The 21,450-nt window shown below is 37.5% G+C and overlaps 1 protein-coding gene across 3 annotated transcripts in view; it reads left to right on the top strand.

Annotated features, from left to right (window-relative positions):
* The window catches only part of PIP4P2 (phosphatidylinositol-4,5-bisphosphate 4-phosphatase 2), a 36,315-nt gene extending 16,758 nt beyond the window's left edge, over window positions 1-19,557 (top strand). For 2 of the 3 annotated variants that reach the window (XM_064391256.1, XM_064391238.1), the window contains exons 2-7: window positions 2,324-2,472; window positions 4,365-4,471; window positions 6,174-6,297; window positions 10,850-10,902; window positions 16,757-16,847; window positions 17,958-19,557. In XM_064391256.1, coding sequence (XP_064247326.1) covers window positions 2,324-2,472; window positions 4,365-4,471; window positions 6,174-6,297; window positions 10,850-10,902; window positions 16,757-16,847; window positions 17,958-18,101 — 668 coding nt within the window. In that variant the 3' untranslated portion in view covers window positions 18,102-19,557. The remainder of the gene's footprint in view (window positions 1-2,323; window positions 2,473-4,364; window positions 4,472-6,173; window positions 6,298-10,849; window positions 10,903-16,756; window positions 16,848-17,957) is intronic. The other variant, XM_064391247.1, reaches the window with a different exon arrangement.
* Window positions 19,558-21,450: the final 1,893 nt, after the last annotated feature.

Genomic DNA, 21,450 nt, shown 5'->3' with positions numbered 1-21,450 from the left:
CACGCCTCAGTTTACCAGCTTCACAAGAGTTATCACTTGGAAATGGGTATAGAAAATGATAAATGTCTAGAAGATATGGTTGTCAATTTTTAAAGTATGCCAGGATAGTGGAAAGCTGAAATGTTGGTGGCTGCATGTCTCTTCACTTTCTGGTACCCTTAAAGATATTGCTTGCCTTAGTACAGTCACTCTATTCCCAGCTCACACTTTAAATGCAGAGGACAAAGTCAAGAACTTTTGTAAAACAATTGTTGCTTTTCAGAAAAGCAACCTTAAAGCTGGGAGTGAACTCTAGAGGTGTCTTGACAGAGAGTCTGGTATAGTGTTTGGAACATGCCTTTTGTTTTCTGGCTGCCTGTTCCCCTAGCCAGAAAGTGTCAGCTGCTCACTGCAGGAGCAGTTAAGCAGCCTGCTGACTGCCAAAACCCACTGGAGCAGCCTTGACTTTGCCACAGTGGTTACTCTAACCTGATTTCTGGAGTGCTCTGATAGGCTTGAGCTTGTTTCTACTTGCCAAAGTGTGTGGGTTGGGGTTTTGTCTTGTGTGTGTTTGTTTTTTAATGTCTTGTAATGTCTCATGTCCTGTGTGTGGCAGCCTTACTTAAAATAGGGTATTGCAGTACTGCAAAGTACTGATATTTAATATTTTTTTTCTGGATGCTGCATTTTTTCAGAAAGTATTTCCTCACAAACAAAAGAAATAGCAGTACTGCTACCTGATATTTCTTAAGAATGTTGTTTTCTGTAGCCAGTGTATCAAAGCTGAAGGTGTGAAGTTCACTTCCTCAAGAAATAGAGCATCAGTTAGTGTCATGAATTCAGAATTGTATTGCTGCATGTAAGTTAATTTTGTTTCTCATCTGAAATAATTCACATGTATTAGATGTGATTGTGAGACTCTCAAGATATCTATCATTTTCCTGCTGCCTCTATGAGTCAAAATCAAGCACAGGTCTGGGTCATATATAGACCAAGTAGCAGAGAGATAGCAGCATGGCTGTTCTGTGTGCACTTCAAAGGTGTGTGGTGACTTTTGGATTTGAAGGGCAGACAGGGTTTCTCTATGACATTCACTTCAACTCAGTGAAGGAGTGATGAATGCTTTCTTACAGGCTTAAATTTAATACTCAGGCTTGTCAGCTTTGATAGCCGCCTGTGATTTCCCTCACCACCCTCCAGCAGATACTGCTCTGTTCAGTGCTGTTGGTAAATGGGAGGTAGCCTGATCTCTTGTTGCTTCCCTGAGATTTTATTAGCTGCTTGGATGTAATTTTTGAAAACTTATTGAAGCCCAAGGCTGCAGAACATTTCAGACTACTAGTATTTCAAAAAGCTAAGTATGAACTACTGAATATGCCCATTCTGAGTTTGCTTACCTGAAAAGCTCTGAACTTCTTGATGAAATAAAAGTCAGTGCTATTATATGCCAAAGAATTGTGGTGATAAGCTTGTGAGAGATTGCTGTGTTGAATTATTTTCATTCCATGGATTCTTAAGCCTCAGATACTCTTCAGTGTTTCCTCCCTGTTTTGTTGTGGGCTCAAGACTGACAAAGCTGGAGTTTAAAGCCTGCTCTTCCCTGGAGGCCTGAGGCCATTAAAGTCTTCCTAGTGTCAGCCTGTCCAGAGTGACTGAAGACCTTCTTGTGCATTGGTACTTTGGCTCCTGGACAAGAAAAATATCTGGAACCCTTAAAAGCAGAAACTCTGAGACTTTGGGTTTTTTTTTTTCAAGACAGCATACATTTGCTATTATACTCAAAAAAGAAGCATTTCATGCTGCTTCCTATCCTAAGACCTGTTTTCTTAACAGGACTTTTTTGTGGTTTTACCTGTTAGTATCTTCTACTATTTGATAAACACTTGTCTGTATTTCAGTCTTTTTAGATATTTGTGAATGCTGTTTATGACTCTTCCTGCCTATGTCTTGTTTTATTTACTGGGTCTTTTTCTTCAGAAGCCAGTCTCTACTAACCTGTAGTAGGTTTGGAGTTTTTCAGTCTTTTTTTTCCTCCATGCATTTTCTATGGACTGCAAAAAGGTGGTTTGAAATAAAGTTCCACAGAGGAGTTCTGTTGGATCCAGATTTACTGTATGTTTGTGTTGCTGGTTTGCTTTACCTACAACTATGGATGGTGTTTGTGTACACAGAACTTGTGGAGAAGGGGAAAACAAACTTAGTTTTGTTTTATGTTTATACTAAACACTGACTTTGAGGTGTGGAGTTTTTTTTCTTTTTTGATCCTGTGACTGCTGGAAGTGATGCTTGCTGGAAGTGTTTTAGGATCCTCTTGTTTTTTCAGCTATTTCCTTGTCTCTTGCAGCAGAGCTCCCCCCTCCATACACTGCCATTGCAAGTCCAGATGCCAGCGGTGTTCCTGTGATAAACTGCCGTGTGTGCCAGTCACTCATCAATTTGGATGGCAAGCTACACCAACATGTGGTTAAATGCACAGTCTGCAATGAAGCTACGGTAAAATGGATTTTTGGTGTTTTGTGGGGGGCACTGGGGGTAGCACTCATGTCCTCACCTGGACAGATGGGTCCCTTCCTGCCACCCCTGAGGAAAAGGACGAGCCAGCCCAGCTGGCTGCCAGTGTGGCAGGCTGGAGGCGTGCTGGCACGAGGGTGGTCATGAGCAGTTAGAAAAAATCTTCATGTGGTCGAGCTGGCTGTGCAGGATGTCTCCTCCTGAGGAGGACACAAAGCAAAGATGTCATTTAAGTAATTACTCTTCTGTAAATAAGGATAAATTTGGTTTTGATGAGATGAAGAACAGTGTAGAATCGAGTTATTTTCAGAATGAGAGTACTGGGTTTTTTTGGGTTTGGATTGAAGGTACTTGAGATGATAGTTTATTAATTCTTACCAATAAAACAGTGTCACAACTATGAGCTTGGCAGCTTTTATTAGAAGGCACAAAATGGCTAAAATCTCTTGTTTCAAGGTCTTTTAAGCCTAAACTATCCAATTAAAACTGATACCTAGATTATTTTCCCTTTTAACCCAATAACTGATCCCAAAGAGCCCACAATGTGGACTTTTCTGCCCGGTTCCAAAATGCCACCCAAACCCATGAAGAAGAAACTCAGGATGACACCCTCTGCCCTCCATCTTGCTTCCATCCACAACATACTAAAATCCCAAAGCCTAAATTTCTCACCAAGTGATACACCTACACTACTCCCTATAATCTGTTTCACACTTTTGTGAATTCTAGACTATCTTGAAGTCTAGAAAACTTTCTCCATGAATAAGGGTCAAAGTTAGTGCTCCCCTGGGGGTCAGGATACCCCAGAGCAGACAGAGAAATGTTGCAGCTGCCCTGGATTTCCACAGTGGAGAAAGAAAGTATTGAACCCACGCCTCTCCCTAGATAAATGCCTTTCTCCTGAAATACTGTTCAATCACTTGGTTAGCTTGTAAAAGACCACAATAAAACAACTTGAAAGTGTTTAAGTCCTAGGTTCTTTTCCAGTGATCACAGTCCTATTTGTTTCTTCTCCTCTTAATTCAAGTCTTCACTATTTGGTCTCTTGCTTTTATTTTTTTCTTCCTGCCAGTTTTAGTTTTGGGATGTGATACTGCATTGCTTCACAGCTTTTGCAAGTATGAAAAACACTGGATTAAATTTATTATATGGATTTATTATATATTTATTATATATTGTATATTACATATGGAAAGAACTTTAAATTATGTAGTGAAAACAGAAAGCCTTAAAAATGCTGGAAATGTTTTTTCCACTTAGAGAGAGTAGAGAACCTGCTGCTGATAGTCACTTTCCTGTCCAATGTATAATGTTTCAAGCCAAAGTATTGTGCATCTTTTGATTTGCTGCATGAAAGGGACATTGAAACTTGACTCCCAGGTTGGAGAAAGATAATTTCAGTACAGTTCCATGGTGCCTTCATAGTCTCTCAGTGACCAAGAAACAGACTGTGATCCTTTCACTGTTGAATAAAGCCATTGTACCAGGCAAGAAGGGTCGTTTGATATTTTGACTGGTTTTGTGTGGTTGTTTTTTGATGGTTTTTTTTGAAATACATCACTATTTAAACTCACATAAAAAAATAATAACTGAACTGAAGCCTTGAATTGTCATTGCTAAAGTATTAATGTTTTTTCCATGAGTTTGCAGAATTTATTTGTTCTAATAAGGAAATTTTCACTTCTTAAAGAAAAAAAATTCTAATTTTGTGTTGAGTCTGAAGTTTCCTCTGTAAGAGGAAGTGTATTTCTGTTAACAAGAACTTTTCTCTGAAGTTGTTCTGCTTTGTCTTCCTGTTATGTGGAAAAAAGTGAATTGCTATGACTTCTGATGTGTGTTCTCTGGTGGATGTGGTTCTTTTTTTTTGTTTTTAGCCAATCAAAAACCCTCCTTCAGGGAAGAAGTATGTTAGATGTCAATGTAACTGTCTCCTTATCTGTAAGGATACATCTCGGAAAATAGGCTGTCCAAGACCAAACTGGTAAGAATAAAACACTTCCAGTACCTTGAGCTGGTTTTCTTTAAAGCAGCTGTTGTCTTTCTTTGAGTATTTAAAACTAAAAGAGGTTCACAGCCTTGGTCACAGTCTTGGTCTCTTTACATGGACACTGGCAGAGCATTACTGAATTGCTGCAGACACTGGTAGTGCTTAATGTCCATTTTGAATATATTTTTTAAAAAATTAAAGAAGAAAAAAGTTTCTTCCTTTTATTTAAGTTTCAGATATGTGTGTCCCATTACATAACTACTTTGTAAGTCAAAATAATGTAAAGAACAATAGAAGAAAATCCACTCCTCATTTCTGGGATTTAACATTCATAATTTCTTGCAGACTTGGTTATTGTAACCACACAGTATACTCACTTTGCTAAGTTCAGTGTAGGTATTTGGAGTGGAGATTGACTTCAGTTTCCTTAGTTATGCTGAGTTTTCATTCTCCTCTCAGCTCTCAAGTTTAATGTACACACTTGTTATAAAAGAAGCAATTGTGATTGCCATAGTGATTGTTCTTACCATTGGGCTTAAGGTGTTAAAGATTCCAGTGAGGTAGGAGGAGTTTGATTGGAAGTGATGCAGCTCTGACAGGAGAAAGGGAGAGGAAAGCTGAGTCTGCAGATATGTGGAGAGGAGTTATACCCCACCAAGTGCCCTAGTTAGTCACCAGTCTATTGGCTGTTCTGGTTTTGAAACATAGTTTGAGACGTGTGGGAATTACTCATTTTTACTAACACTTGGTTGGGTAGGCCTTCAAATCATTCCAAACATTTTCTCAGAGTGTGAAAATGTTCATGGGATAGTCAGTTGTAATATATCACATTGTTGGTAACTAAACTAAATTAGAAATTCCTTAATTTTATTTTAATAATCTCAAAAGCATACATGTAAGCAGTAAGATAGCCTATGTATTTGTCTTGCTAGAAACTGAGCAAAATTGGCGTACTTTACTTTAAAGGAGAGAGTTGGGAGTGTGACCTAAATGGCAGACTCCAGGTTGAAGGAAAGCCATTCAGAATACAATTTTGATTGTAGATGGAAGAGATGCATTGCAAATTAAATATTGCTTTAATTTTCCCTTCATTTTTTTCACTCGAAGAAGTCTCATCCTCATTTTGAGTTGGTTCATTTGGGTACTGTCATTTTGGACTGACAAATTGTCTGAACTGGAAGCACGTTGAACATAAAAGTAAATACTTTAAAGTAAATAGATTTCATTTAGTCAACCTAGGGTGGTTTTCCTGTTTAGTTTACTCAATTTGAATGGAATTTTTACTGTGCAAATATGGATATGCTTCTTATATTGACATGGTTGTCAGTAGTGTGGGAAGGAGAACTAGGTTATGGAAGATCCTTACTCTTTCTGCGTGTTTCACATGGGTACGTACATTTCAATTCTAAGGCTTGCTCAGCCTGGGTATTAAGTTTTCATTTTTCTGAGGAGTGTGTCTGCTTGCAAGTCTGATACAGGGTTTAGGCTTGTATGGCTAATCTTACAGGGAAAGAGAATATTTTTAAAACTGAAAATACTTTGGAGAGTGACCAAAACTGGGTGCATCAGCTGTTTAACAAGTAGATTATAGTTTAAACATGTAAAAATATTTGGTAGTGACTGAGTTAATTGTTGAGCGCATCATCCTTCTCTTTTGCTGGCTAAATTACCTGTGTATCTCATGTTCTTACCACAGTAGGCGCATCATTACTCTTGGTCCAGTAATGCTGATTCCAGAGGAGCAGCCAGCTCAACCTGCCTTGCCAGTTCAACCAGATGGAACTAGAGTGGTGTGTGGGCACTGTGGAAATACATTCCTTGTAAGTAAAGTTTCAGATTCTCCTTCTTGCCTCACCATGCTATCCCTCAAGCTGTTTGTTGTAAGCAGTTTCTAGAGTGTATTGCCTCACTCTCTGGCATCACTGAGGAACTAAAACTTCTTTACTCATTAATATGAGTGTATGGTCTGTATTTGGTTATTTTTAACAGTCTTTCTGTACGTGGATAGATAAAGCCTATGTCTTACTGTTTCTTGATGTGAGAATGTGCAGTGCTGGAAGTTGGTTTTCCAGGTTCTGTTTTAGGGTTGCAGTGGTGGCTGTGTTCTGCAGTGGCCAAGGGAGCAGTTCTGTCATTGCTGTAGGAGCCCTGGAAAGCTGCTGGTTATGGTACTTGCCGCTGGCATATCTGTAGGCTGTTGGAGAACTGGATGTTTTGGTTTATATGTGAGAGTGCCAGCTGATCCCATTTTTGAAGTTGAAGGATGCACAAATGCTCTTCTGCTGTTGAACTCTGTGTAGCCTTCTAAATGGACAAGGTGCTGCCACACTTGAATTTTGATTGCCATGCACAAACAAGCTAGCTTTGGCTTCATCATCCAGCAGTGACTGAATGTCTTTCACATCTGTGAGTTGTAGGGAATGAGTAGGTAGGGGGTACAGTTAAAGAAAACAGTCACGAGAGGTGGCACATTCCTGAAACAAAGGATTGTAACATACATAAAGATCACAGAATACTCAAGTGCATATTGTGCAAGGAACAAGGAAGCTTAGAGGATGCCACTCCATGTCAGCTTGTACCAGCAGAGAGAGAAGGGCTGGCTTGTGGTAGGCTTTATAATGGCTTGTGCCTTCAAGTCTTCACTTCAGGTTTATGGATCAGCCCCCCTGCCCTGGTGGGGAGGAGAACTGTGAAAAACTGCCAGGATAAGACCAACTTGTCACTCCATGATATGTTGAAAAGAAACTCTCTGAACCATTAGAAATTGGGAGCTTGCTATTTTTTTATGCTGAGTTATTAAGAAAGCTCATGTTAGACAGCTTTCCCATCAGTCTTTTGCTTCCACTTTTTTCTGTAATTAAGTCTGAGATTCTGAAAATGAAATTTTTAGTTAAGAAAAATCAGGAAATTGCTTGGATTTGAGAATAAGCAGAGAAGCAACAAAAAAGTGTTTTAGCCAGCCTGGAAGCTCAGTTTCTGAGTTAGTATTTCTGCATTTTGATATCTCAATGTTGTGAAGAAAATATGTAGTGCTAGATGCATCTCTCAGCAGCTCACTAGGGTATCCCTTTTATTTTACTTAGCAGTTAAAAAATATAAAATAGACAATCAAAGCTAGAATCCCTGGGATGGAAAAGTCAAATTGTTGTGTCCTGTGTTTTTTTTTTTAAAGTATCAGCTGGTTTACCACCTTTCCAAGATTTTTTTTTCCATTTGAAAACCTGACTGTTTTTCTTGCCTCTGCATATGGAGGGTTGTTTTAACACAAATTATAAAAACCACACTCCTTGCTATGGAGTGCCTTAAACTTTCTCTGTCTTAGCTGGAAGAATGGCTTAGTACTGAAGTGAAATCGTAGCCAAACTATCAATACTTCACATCTTTTTAATCAGATTTTTTTTCCCCTTGGTAACCTGATCGAAGTTCTTTCTGTGTTAAGGTTTCTACTGTTTCTGGCAGGTTTGGACTTGACAAGTGGAAAAAGGAATAGAACAGAAAAGGAGGGCAGGATGAGGGTTTAAGTGTGTTGCTGAATATCAGTTTGATCTGGTTTGGGCTGTTTTGAGAGTTTTTGGACTTGGGCTGTGCAGTTACTGTTTGTGCCAGCAGTCATTCCCTGCTACTCCTCTCTGAGGGACCTCTGCCTGCAGTGGTCTGTGGCTGTGAATGGCTGAGTTGCCTGTGGAAATGGAGGACAAGGGAGGGCTGTCCCTGTGTCCTCCCCTCTCTGACATTTTCCTGTTACTGTCCTGTTTTTGGAGGGTCCTCAGGGACAAGAAGCCAGGAGCAAGCTTTGGAAGCCACAGGCTGCAGGCTAAGCACTATGCTTTGTCAGCTGTGCTTTGGCAATTTGGGGTTTTTTTAAGTAATCAAATATGAAAATTACTTCTTTTGGAGTAATTGAATAGGAAACCCATTAAGCTTCTCAGTAAAATAAGATATATTTTAGTTTGTGAAAGTATTTTGCTTTCCCAAAGAACAAGAGGGGGATGGAGCAGAAGCTGTTTTTGCAGCAGCAGCTGTATGTAGGATTGTGTATATATTTCTCTACATATGTCTTTTTGTTTACTTTTTTTGTTTTTGTTTTACTGTCTTGTGTTGAATGCACTGAGAACTGTTGTAGGCTTAGAAGGAAAATGTTTGACTGTTCTTCTAGTAATTCCTTTGATGGATGTCTGGTTTTGTCCACTGCTGACATATTGACGAGTTCTGTATTCCTCATCTCTTCATCTGTGTTTCAGTACATCTGACCAGGGATCTGGGCTGTATATTGTATTGCTCCAATTAAAAAAATCATTGTATTCTCAGCAGAGAGCTAAATTTCATGTAACTGTAACTTCTAAACAACATGAATCAATATTAGGTACTTTAAAGCACTCTGGAGTATGGGTAAAAAATGCCAGCTTAAGCATGATTTAGAATGTACATGAACATAACGTTTCCCCACTGTGCTAATGTGACTTGAGTTCTTGTACTTTGAAAGTCTTGCCACAATTTTGCTCTTTTTCTACAAATACTTTTTGGTTTGTGTAAAAGGCATCATAACAGCTGCTGCTTCTGTTATTTCCAGGTAACTCTCAATGAAAACAGATTATTGCTGACTCCTTTTTCCATCAGTAATTGAAGCCCAAATGCATTTGAGTTTGTAGCCATTAATAATTTGGGCTAATAATTAGAAATCTTAAAACTCTGGAAAGATTATTAATGAGTAACTAAGGAAATGGAGTTGCCTACACTGTGATATAGAATTGAAACTGCTGTATAGAAGTGAAGCTGAATTACAATTAGGTAAAATATAGATCCTGGAATTTGACTTCCTTTTATTTCTGGAATTGCAGTTTAAAAAGCTGAAATAACTGCTCTGGTGAGGCCTCTCTCCATCCCCAGTACTGACAATTGCATTTTATCCCACTTTCACTGTGTAGAATTAAGGAAAATTGAGTAGGTTTTTGAAAGCGATGCAGAAAAATAATTAACTTGGTCCTCTGCCAGGAATGTGGAAGTAGAATGAATGCTCTTAAAAAGCTTTGCTTGGGTGGGGAGCATTACAGGTGTTTTATTAAGGAATAAAATAAAACTCTGCTAAATCAGTTTGGTCAAGTTTTGTAAAGAAATTATACCAGTTACATAGTTGTCCTGTAAATGGGTACTTCGGAACAAGAAAATAAAGGATGGATTTCTTTTTAGTGGAGATTTATCCCCAAGTAAAAAAAAAAAAACTGAGGGAGATATTCAAGAGGTAGGAAAATGCTTAATAAATACCACTGTTTGAAAATTTGCTCACAGTAAAATCTCTTCATACTGACAAGCCATGAGAAGACACATCTTTCTTTGCTCATAAAAATCATAAATTTCTTCTCAGCTTTTAAATGGTGCTGTTGTCCATAGGAGGATGGGCTCTGGTTTTGATTTGTGGCTGTAGCAGTTATAACACTTTCACTTCAGTAGGACAGCTTCAGATTTCTCATGGAGATAAGGCAGGGCCTCATGGAGGCACTGGGGATCTGCACTGTGGCTTCTTCTGCTTTTAACTTGCAGTGTGATTTTTTTTGCATCACCCAGAAAACTTCCAACTATCCTCCACTTGAGAAAGGCAGGGGAGAGAGGTGCAGTTACAAAATAACTGCTTACAGGAAGAAGAAAAAGCCTTATTCCCTTGATCAAGGCAAACATGTTTAAAATGCTTTCTTAATACTGTTATCACAGAATGAAATTGAACAGAACCTGCTGTTTATCACTGTGTATCCCTTGGTTGAGTTAGTTCTAGGCATTGCTTTCACTAAGACTGTTTACCACATAGGTTTTAGTCTGAGCATAGAACGTGGTGATCTCACCATGTACAGTTTTTACATATTGTCTTTTTAACAGTCATGTAAAGTAACCAGGAGTGTTCTCTATTTCATTGATGTAAAACCTGATATCTGCTTTCTTAAATATTCTTTACCACATCTTTCTGTATACCCATAACTTAGTTTTCATAAATGGTGCAAGTGTTGGGAAAAGATTGGAAAATCCTTCTGTCTGTAATTGTGCCAAAGAAAACACACATATTTTGATTCAGGGTATATTCATAGTCTTTAAGTAAGAGAATAAAACCTATTAAAATTATAATGTTGCCCATACTACGCCTGTGGATGGCAACCACATTACGTCAAGCAAATTTTGTAATACTGAAGCAAGTCATGGGAAATGTTCACATGGAAATCCCAATCCAATTTTGCCTCTGACAAAAGGGCATCCCATTTATAGAAGAAAACAAACAAGTCAAAGAGTCTGAGAAGCAAAATGTTTTCTTAGTGACATTTAACATTAAGTGCAACAACCATTTTCTCAGGTCTGCTTTTCAACCGTTTCATTTTTTTCTTTTTACAGTGGATGGAACTGAGGTTTAACACACTAGCAAAATGCCCACACTGCAAAAAAATGTAAGTTTTCTGAAAGCAAGGTTATGTAAATTATTGTGAAGTAGCCAGTGTTTCTTCTGTAAGTCTTTGGAGTAAAATGTCTTGGCTGTGCTGATTATTTTGCTGTGCTCACCTGAACTTCAAGGCTAAAGCAGATATTGTGTGCATGTGAATTCTCCATTCTTTATGCAGAAATCAGTAGCTTTTACATATCCACCTGCATTTATGAAAATGTCCTGATTGAATTGATAGAGGCAAAAATAAGCTCCTAACAAGAGACAGGAATAGGTTGCTAAAATTAACATTTTATGGCCTTGAAATTTTACCTCTTCATACAGTAACAATCAGATATCATCTTTAAAGGTAGAACTTGAATTCCTTCATTGTAAAGAGAGGAAAAATAATCTTGTCTTAATTTGAAAGAAGGTTTACTGATACTATAAACACAACACCCAACTTGTGTTAAGCATCTTAATGTGTTATCTTGTTTAATGTTTATGAATGACTGTGGAATAACTTGGGTACTCATTTGCTATTACTTCAGGAAGGACAAGAAAAATTAGAATACAAGAGCTGTAAGCTTTTTGGGTTTTTTGGGCCTCTCTGTTTGAGTATTTGTTTGTCCTTTCTTATCTGAGTGCAGGAAGTCTTAATTTGAATTGTTGCACTGGTAACATACTTTAAATTTGTATGGAATCTCAGCCACATGGTGTGAAATAAGACATAAATATGACTTCAGAGACCTTCATGTCCTGCTGATTTATTTAAATATTTGTCTTCCTTTGACAGGCAAGTGTGACTTCCAGTTAAAGGAACAACTGTGTTTTCCACTGGGACTGGAGAACCTCAGCTGTGTTGCATGTTGTAGGAAAACTAGCAGGTCCCTTAGGAAGGAGAAAGTTTAGGATAAATATACTGTAGGTGTGGGCATAGCCTGGCCTTCAATACTGACTGAAGTCTTTTTATTGGAGTATTTGCTAGAGAAGTCAGTCTAGTGCTGTGTTTAACCTCAGGGATGTAACCAACCCAGTGTGGAGCTGTGGATATGTTCTAATTTGCTTGGGTTAAATTAACTCAGTCTTGATGAGATGCTGTTTTGCAGGGTGTGTACTGGCACATTAAGTCTGTTCAGTCCTTGAAAAGGGGTTGGAGTTATGCTGTTTGGTTTGTTTTAAAACTAATTGCAATTATGTTTTATATTTTATGTCACCCTTGTTAGCTGACCTTGGCTTTTCTCTTGACTCTCCTTAGGTCAGTGTTATTTGTTTTTTAATCTTAAAGACCAAAACCAACTGAACAAAAACCCCAACCCTAACAAGAACAGCAACAAAATAAACTATGCTCCAAGCAACAGTCAAAAGTCACAGCATGTGATCTTTTGGTCTGTCCTCTGTTGATTAATGTTGCTTCTGTTTTAAATTCTGACTGAACTCAAAGTTTTTTGCAGTGTTCTCCTCCATAAAGTGCAAAGCATGCTATCCATATGTAGGAAAGTGGGAGCCTCTCTGCAGTGCAATTTGTGATAATTACAGCTTTCATGGCAACTGTATTGCAGAATGCAAAACAAATTTTAACAAGTGGGCACGTCTGTCCTTGGGCTGAGGATGCAAACTGTGCAATATTGTAATTTAGCTTTGAATGAGTTGCTCAGTGTTTTCCCGCATTTGGGATGTGATGGTTGGGAGTTCTGCACTTCCAGCAGCATAAACATTTCTGATACATGGATTTAGGGCACAGCATAGGTGAGACACAGCTTTGAGTCACGATGATGGAATAAATAACTGCGGTGACCTGCTTTCTCTCAGGTCTTTGTCAGAGGTCAGCGTAGCCATGCAGTTAGAAGGGAATGTAGGGCTTCATCTTATAAATACAAAACTTCTTTCATTAGTAGCTGAGTAGTCAGATGTAGAACTGTTCATTCCTTCTGTTGATTAAGTTGATAGTTGTCACTGAAAAAAGGATTGTGTAGACTAAGGCAAAAGGCACTTTGAATCACTGCAGCAACAAGTTTTTCAAGGAGACATCAGCTGACACGTTCAGATTCATAATTTTGTTTCAAATGTTTTTAAAAGTGCAGTGAATCTTTGCAAGTAGTTTGTTTGTGACCTTCCATTTGCTTGATGGATATTAGGTCTTTATATTACGAATGTCTTCTAAAACTGCAGGGCAAATCAGAAGTTATTACATGAAAAAGTTAATAATGAAAAGTTCATTATTGAAAAAGTTAATGAAAGTTCATATATTCATTATTATTAAACTTCAGGGAGAAATAAAGCCATCATGCCTCATAATACCTAAACAAAGGAACCTCTCATATCTGAATGTAGGGGCAAATAGGATCTTCTTGTCTGTTTTTAATCCCATCTATGTGCTACCATTGTGATACAACTTTATTTTGTGACACACTTGTTTTATCTTGCAAAATAACTTGGGAAATGTAGGAAATTAATTGTGCTGTAGAGAATAAAATTTTATTGGGTAAATGACAAAATGACTTTGGAAGTGCACTATAAACCTGTCATGTTAGTATAGGTAAGGTGTTTGCAGAAGCCTGCTGATGGATAGTGGCTCTGCCTGACACTTGCATTGGGAAAATAAATGTAGCTAATGAGGAAATTGTTGTGATACAGTTGTATTTTATAGTGACACCTGGGTTTTTTGCTGATTTAGTGTCCTTCTGTATTTTTAAATACCAGATGTTTATCAGCTTGTTTTCCGAGAGTGAGAGATTCAGGAAAGGCTTCTCGTATTTTTCTTATTTAATGATGAAGAAGCAGGAGCTGTTTTTTGTTTGCTGTTCTCTTTGGCAAGATATATATTAAATCATCTAGAAATTTCAGTTCATTAATTCAGTTACTAGAAAGGGAATTGAATAGTACAGGTTATTATTAAAAATGTAAAATCTATTTTTTTTCCTGTAGAATCTGTCTCTTTTACTTTCTAAGGTCTGCCAAAACTATGAACCTTAATGAATTTAGAACACCTTTGCCCTGTAAAGGACTTCTAAGAAAGACTGAGATGTTGGAACCTCATCACTACTGTGGAGGCTTATTTCAGCAGTGCTATTCACCTTCAAAATACTGGCATTTTAATTTTCCTCTTAAAAGCATGTTTAATCGTCATAATTCCTATTACTTGGAGCACAAGAGACTCAGCATTCCTTCCTGTGGTACTTCTTTTATAACCTTTGTCCCATGTGTCAGTTTTCCCCTCTTCCATTTACTCCTTGATGCAGTGTTGGATTTGGCATCTTTCATATCTGCTGCTGCTGCCCAGAGTTCTGGCAGGTGCCTTTGCTTCCTCAGCAGCAGAAAGAAGGAACTGCTGCTTTCTAGAGAGTTCCCTCATATTCCCATAATGGAACTAATTGCTTGCTTCTGTGATACGAAGAAAGTTCTTTTGATCCCATTTTTAATATTGCCAAATGTGCTTTGTCAGAGTTTTCACAGTTGGTAGGTTTTTGGGATAGAGTTTCAACTTTCTTTATTTTAAGTTAATTTGGGGGTTTTATGTGTAATTTGGGGTGTGTAGAGGAAGCCTCACTATCTAGACGAGGCCAGTGGCTAACATCACCGTTGGGAGGTGAAAGATGAATAATGATTTATTTGGACTCCTAGGTCTGTTACATGACTGTAAAAATTTTAATATCTTTATTTAATCATTGCTTAATGTGGAAAGAGAAAAACAGACAAATTGGGACATTCCTTACATTTCTGTTTTGTGGTATTTGAGTTGATGGTTTCTCCCCCAGCCTTTCTTACTGAATAAGAAGAGGCACATGAGAAATATAGATGGAAAATAAACACACAACACCTGTAATATTATGATTACAAAAATAAGACTGTAAGTCACCTCTGACAGTGAAAGTGTCTTTCCCAGAATGAACTTTGACTCTGCGTGCAATACACGGTACAATAAATATCATGTATGTATTAGGTGTATTGAACATGACATTTTTACCAGCTTATCTCATGGTATCCAGCTCTGTAATAGAATTAAGTCTGAGTACATAGCCACAAAATCCTGCAAAGGAAGGAACCTAAGGTCAGGTTGGCAAACTCAGTCTCTTCCCTTGTTCCCTTTTATAAAACTACACTTTGGTTTTATTATTTTTTACTCGTATAACTTGGAATTGAACAACATAACCCTTTTCTGGAATGGCTGTAGAGTGGCTTTTGGGGGAATAAGTGGAGATGTGTGTGAGAGGCTCAGATACCATTATTTGGCCCAACTGGGAATTCTCTTACCCTAATCCTAGCCCAGGCACCCTCCAGTGTCCCATTTCACTATGTATTGTGAGGTTTTACTAAGGAAGTAATTTCCTCATGGAAGCTAATGAGTCCCCAAAAACTGTTTGGGGACTTTTCCAGCTCCTCTGAAAACGGCTTGTGAGTAGTCACTCTATTCAACTCTTGCTTTGAAAGATGAAGCTCATTGTGTTAGCTTGAGGACTGCGGTTGTGTTTGTTTGTTTGTTTTCTCTTGGAGCATTTCAGAAATTCCTTGTAAAGAAATAACATTGAAGTAAAGCTGCTTAAAGCAATCTATTTGAAGGCTTTCTAAGACAAATGCTTAAAAAAATTTAATCACATGCTAAGCATATGAGGCCTTGCTATGTGGTTAATTAACTGGAACCAAAAATTTGGTCAGTCATATGATGCGTGTACTGCTTCAAATGTTCAGCAGTGCTTTTTTTCTGTTATGCATTTATCTTGAATAGGTTGAACTATCATGAGATGAGTAAAAGCATTACACTATTTCCAAAGGTGTGTTGATCTCCCAGGAGGGGATGAAGTATTTAACTAATGCTTCAGGATTCTTCAAAACACCTCTAAGAAAGATAATGCATATTTTATAAAAGCACTTCTGCCTCTCCAGTCTTTTCAACTGTGTTTCAGTGGACTTAAATCATATTCCTATTTTCCTTATTACTAAGGTGTATGTGATTGCAAATGTGTGACTCAAGATGTATTTGCTAAATAATGCTGAGCTTCTATAATAATTTTTCTAACCTACAGTAGATAATGTTATGTTTTATTTGCATTTATAGTCTGTTAGAGTGAAGCACTGTCTTGATGCAGCAGGTAGAGACAGAGCTGTCTGTCCTCTAGATGATGAGTGACAGAACTTCCAGGGGATTTATTTACCTTGGTTGTCAGAAGTTATTTTTGCAGCTCATATAAATTGTGGTAGAACTCAGAAAGAAATTGCAAAGTAAGAAGAACTTGTCATTTTCTTCAAGTTGACTTAATAGCCTAAAGAATTTCAGTATTTGGAGATGTTGAACATGGAAAAAAATTACATGTCTGTGACTAAAATGATTTGTATTTATCTTCAGAGCAGTTTAGTCACTGAAGAGTATTGAGTATCCAAGAAATGGATAGTGAAGGTTGTTATTAATGACATGTAGGGGTGGTAGAAACTTTCAATTACTTAGATGCAGTGAAGTACTGAAGCCATATGCTGATGTACTAAAAGTCTGAAGGATGTCTTGCAACCAGCATGGAAGCTGAAAAGCAAACTTGAGTTTTGCCATCCAAAGGCTGTCCAAGACAATTACTGGGGTGCACTGTGGGTACAGAAGGTAGACACACACAGACTGTGGGTGTGGCACCATTCTCTTTCTTCAAGCACATAACTTTTTAGATACTAGACAATCACCAACAGTTATTTAAAATAAAAGTGAGGACTCTGTCCTGTACTTTGTATTACAACTGTAGACTTTGCTTACAACTCTATAAACTGAAGATGGTGTATTGAGACTGAACAGTTACTGTTGATGGTAGGAGTGGTTATTGTGGTGGTTGTTATTTGCTTGGTTTGGTTTGGGGTTTTTTGTTTGCTTTTCATTTACAATACCATTTATTTTCTAACAGTTCTTCTGTTGGAAGTGCTCTGCCACGGAGGCGCTGCTGTGCATATATCACAATTGGAATGATATGCATCTTCATTGGTGTTGGATTAACTGTGAGTGATGTCCCATGATAAATTTGCAGCTGTGTGCAGAGCTGTGTGTGTTGAAAGGAGTTCTCTTAGTTGACTAGCTCTTCTTTTCCCAGCATTTGAGTAAAAACTTCCTAAACTGGTGTGGTTTTTGTTATCTCTATTAAAACTGTGGACTTAATCATCTGAGTAGGCCAAAAAAAATTTTTTTTAAAAGGTATTCTGGCACTTCTTTGATAATCTCTTTTTTTTCTGATGCTAAATTTGACTCTTTCTCTAAAAACTTCAGTTTTATGAAAAATGGTTCACTTCACTGTAGAAATATTGGAACGTCTTGCTAGAGCTCTCAAAACTTCCATGTTTCCCAAAATACATGTCACTGTATAGCCAGAAATGTAAGTTCCACTGCAGTAGAGGTGAATGGGATTCCAAGCACTAGAAATATGTATGAGTCTTTGTAATTTGTAAAACTGTAAAGGGTAAAACCAGCTCATAAGCTATTTACAAATGAGAAGGCTCAGTTGTTAGGTGGAAGCAGTGGTATCTGGCTTACCAGTATCTCATACTGGTTACTAGAACAAACTTTCTACCTGGGAATCCCAGAAAAGTTCATGTGAGGAAATACCTCCAGTGAATTCATATGTGTAATTCTCATTATGCCTCTGACTTGCGTTTTAACTTGAATAATTATTTATGTGTGATCTTAAATGAGTTATGAAGGATTTTCCAGGTTCCCTAATAGAAACAAAGCCAGAAACAAAAACAAAGAAAAATTTCTATTCCTTTTCCTTTTTTTATGAATTGGAAAAGTATGTGAAAACATTTTTCCATGAGGTTTGTCCAGAGGCTTGTGTAGCCTCCATCCTTGGAGTTATTTGGGACCTAGCTGTGTTAAAAACCATGAACAATTTGGTCTGACCTTGGGGTTGACTCTACTTTGATTGGGGAGTTGGCACTCAAGGTCTCCTGATCTCCCTTTCAAGCTCAATTTTCCTATGGTTATGTAGAATTAAGCTAATAAAATACCATTACCAGAGTTGAAAAGGTGCTGACATGCTTCTCCTTAATATAACTTGCTCTTCCCTGAAGAACAGATAGTGCTGTACATTTGACACTACTGTTTTCTCTTTTTAGGTTGGCACACAAGATTTCGCCAGGCGATTTCACGCAACATATGTTTCTTGGGCTGTTGCTTATCTCTTAGGTTTAATCTGCCTCATTCGAGCCTGCTACTGGGGGGCCATTAAAGTCAGCTATCCAGAGCACAGTTTTGCATAGAGAAATTGTTAGGTTATAGATGAACATCTAGTAGTTCTGGATATTACATCTTGGACACTTTTAAAACCTTTCCTGTAAGGATTCCATTCTGTTCAAAGTAGTTTAAAGACTGGGGGTCTCTTAAGAACAAATGTTCATTGCACTACATAATATGCAAATAGTTTGTTTTGCTGCTAGATTCCCTAGCTCTGAATACTAAAGCTGTGTTTACATGTTCATAACTCTGTCTTTATAGGCGTTGAATTTTATTTCAACAGACAGTATTAAGTTTTACATTTCCTTTGTTATGTTGAAATCCGTCTGCCATTTTTCTAGATTATCAGTAAGAATTCAAAAGCAAGAGTGTTTATAAGTGTTTCTACAGTAGCTTCACATTTGTACTTAACATTTTAACTAAAATTGTATTCAAGTGGCTTGCTTTAAAACCTAAGCAATAAGCATTTTGCTTGAACTGCTTTACTGCATCTTTTGCCTAAGATCATAGTGACCTTATTCAGGAAATGAAAGTTGTGAGTGTTTAAAAGACTGACACTGTTGCTAGAGAGACATTTGTAAACACTGTATGCTTGGAGATTTTTCAGGTAGAGAGATGCTATTTTGGTAGTCCAATTAAATTTCCATTTATCCAGGGTTGGATTTCAGTTAGGATAAATGCTTTTTCCTCAAGGATTCTGGGGCTGAGGTTTTGGTTTTGGTTTGTTCTGGTTGTTTTGTTTTGTTTTTCTTTTAACTGGCAAATCCTAAAAGCCATGCTCGGATTATGGAACTTAACTCTGGTTATTCGTACAAGTTCCTTTACAGGGTCTAAGGGAAGCATTTCACGTGACTTGGTTTGTAATACTTCAGTGTCATGTAGATGACAATAAGATGGTGATGGGTTGCCTCTTACTTTCCTCTGATCACATCAGATTTTCCCTGCTTGGGAGAGTTATGACACTGGTCACTGCAAAGGGAGACACTGTAAATTCTCATTAACTGCTGTAATAAGGAAATTAGTAAACTATTACTTGGACCATTCCATCAAAGTACATCTAATCAATTTAGCACTGACTTGCCAAGAGAATACGGAAGCAGAAAGTTCTTTCTAATGATGTATTCACAAAGGATTGAGGGACCAGTTCTTGCACTGCCCATCTTTATAATTTTAAACAAGTTTTTGCTAAATTCAGAAGGAATGTCCTGAGTGATTTAGACAACTAGTAATTTAGCTAATGGGGTCAGATGGGTAAATTAATATGGATGTTTCAGGGATACATGTAATTTAAATTATCTATGTTCCTGCTAAGTCAAAATGATATTCGGATAAGGATTTTGGAGCACAATAAATGTAAATGATCGAACTGTAAATGATCTGTCTTTGTATGACGCTAAATGTATAAAAGCAGTAGCTCAGGATTACAATGTACCTTTTACAAATAAACTAATAAAGAAATAAAGATTATTATTCAAACTTAAATGTATTTTGTTATTTATATGTATATAAAAATGTGTAAGTGGACAAATTTGCTAATATGATACAGGAACCACAAAGGTATTGCACATCAAAGGTGAGCTCTGCATTTTTGCCACATGGTAGCCTCAGGAATATAAGATGGCAATAATACATTGCAATTATCTTGATGTTTTAGGAAGAGTGAGGACATAAATAAGGGATGAAACCACTGTTGGTATTCTTATTTCTTGAGTCAATGCCTTATTGATGGACTAATATACTCCCTTCTTTTCCTAGTGCTTTTTTATATCTCTTTACTGTTGAGATTTCCTGTATCCACTTGCCTTTGAATCTATGAATACTCTTCCCTGGTACTTGGTGTTTCAAAATACTGCCTGCACTCCACACTGTGAAATAAAGTAGGTTAGGGCTGTACAAAAAATCATCCACTGCTTTTGTAACTTCAGTGAGGGTGGCAGTGGGAATGGTAGGGGGCTGGGTATGATGTTATTTTAATGAATCAAAGGGATTTGTACTTTTCTCCCCTGTGTTAAGCTGTACTTTATTTCCTGTCTTGTGTTCTTTTTCTTCTCAACCTTTTTCATCAGAAGGGATGGACAAAGTAACTTACTTTTGTCTGGATCAGGGTACTAGCACAGTGTTTGCTGCTACTTCCTTTTGCAAAGTAAAACACGGTAGTTGTTCCTATAAAATGTCATTACATTTCAACCACTGCTGGTACATAGAATTGTGATACTCTTACCAGCAAAGAAATGTAATGGTACAATCTGATGGGACTTTGAGGGACTCCAGTGGATGTGGCCGTTTGTGACGTGGACTTGTTTGTAGACAGTCGTGATGTTCTGTGCTGAGCTACATATCAACCCAATAAACTTCTCTGAACTTAAAATTTAAAAAAAATATAAATTTCTGTCCTGTGCATTCAGACCACTAGAACAACTTTGAGGTTTTATAATCACTCATTGGTTTTGTTCATTTTCAATAGTCTTTTCCTCAAGATATTATCTTTGTGTTAGGTATGGGAAGGACTTATTCAAATTCATGATTAAGGACTTCTGTACTCTGAGGTTTTAGTTCCCCTCTTCCCTCTTCTCCTTCCACTCCTTTCCACCAGAGCTTTTATACAAATTGTTGTTTTTGACTATGAAACACTTCAGATCTTAAACTGTTATTTTTTTTTTAATTACCAACCTACTGATTAATAAGTCTTTTGCTGATTTTATTTATACCCAACATACATGTTGTTATACGAGGCCAAGAGGGTAATGTTTCTGAAAAACGGGTTATTAGGAGATCTTTGTCACAAGGAGCATGTTAAAAGAAGCTAAATCTTTCAGACCAGTCTGATAAGAAATTCAGAATGAAGTGCTTGGACAAGATGCTGGAGCAGCTGTGGAGTCATTAGTGGTTATTGTTGAGAAATGGATATTGTCTTTCAGTGTATGGGATTGCCAGGGCAGCAGCTTCATATGAAGTTCTAGAAAATCTTTGTAACTAACTTTAAGGCCTTTAATTATAAATAGGTGAGTAGCAACAAGATGATTTGTCATGTTAGATCTCTCTCACTGCCCTTTCCAGCAGCAAAAATCCCACCCTGAATGAAGTATGCAGTCTAAAAATACCTTGGAAATGTTCTTGAGAAACCCATCAGTAAAATTATTCAAATACAGTGATTATCAAACTGCAAAGATGTGGCAAGCCATGCACACCAGCTTTTTGGAAATACTTAATACTTTGTCAAGTTTGTGTGCTGTTTATCTATTATAATTCCAGCTGTTAGAAACTGAGAGGAAGTTGAGTGGCTGCATTATATTAATTCATCCTGTTTTCCTACTTAATTCCCTGTGTGATTTGGATTAACAGTGCCAGGGACTGAACTTTCCCTGGCAAAAAATC

Source organism: Passer domesticus, chromosome 1, assembly GCF_036417665.1.
Source record: "Passer domesticus isolate bPasDom1 chromosome 1, bPasDom1.hap1, whole genome shotgun sequence".
Lineage (NCBI taxonomy): Eukaryota > Metazoa > Chordata > Aves > Passeriformes > Passeridae > Passer > Passer domesticus.
Note: the sequence above shows the minus strand (reverse complement) of the source record. Positions and strands in the feature narration are given on the sequence as shown.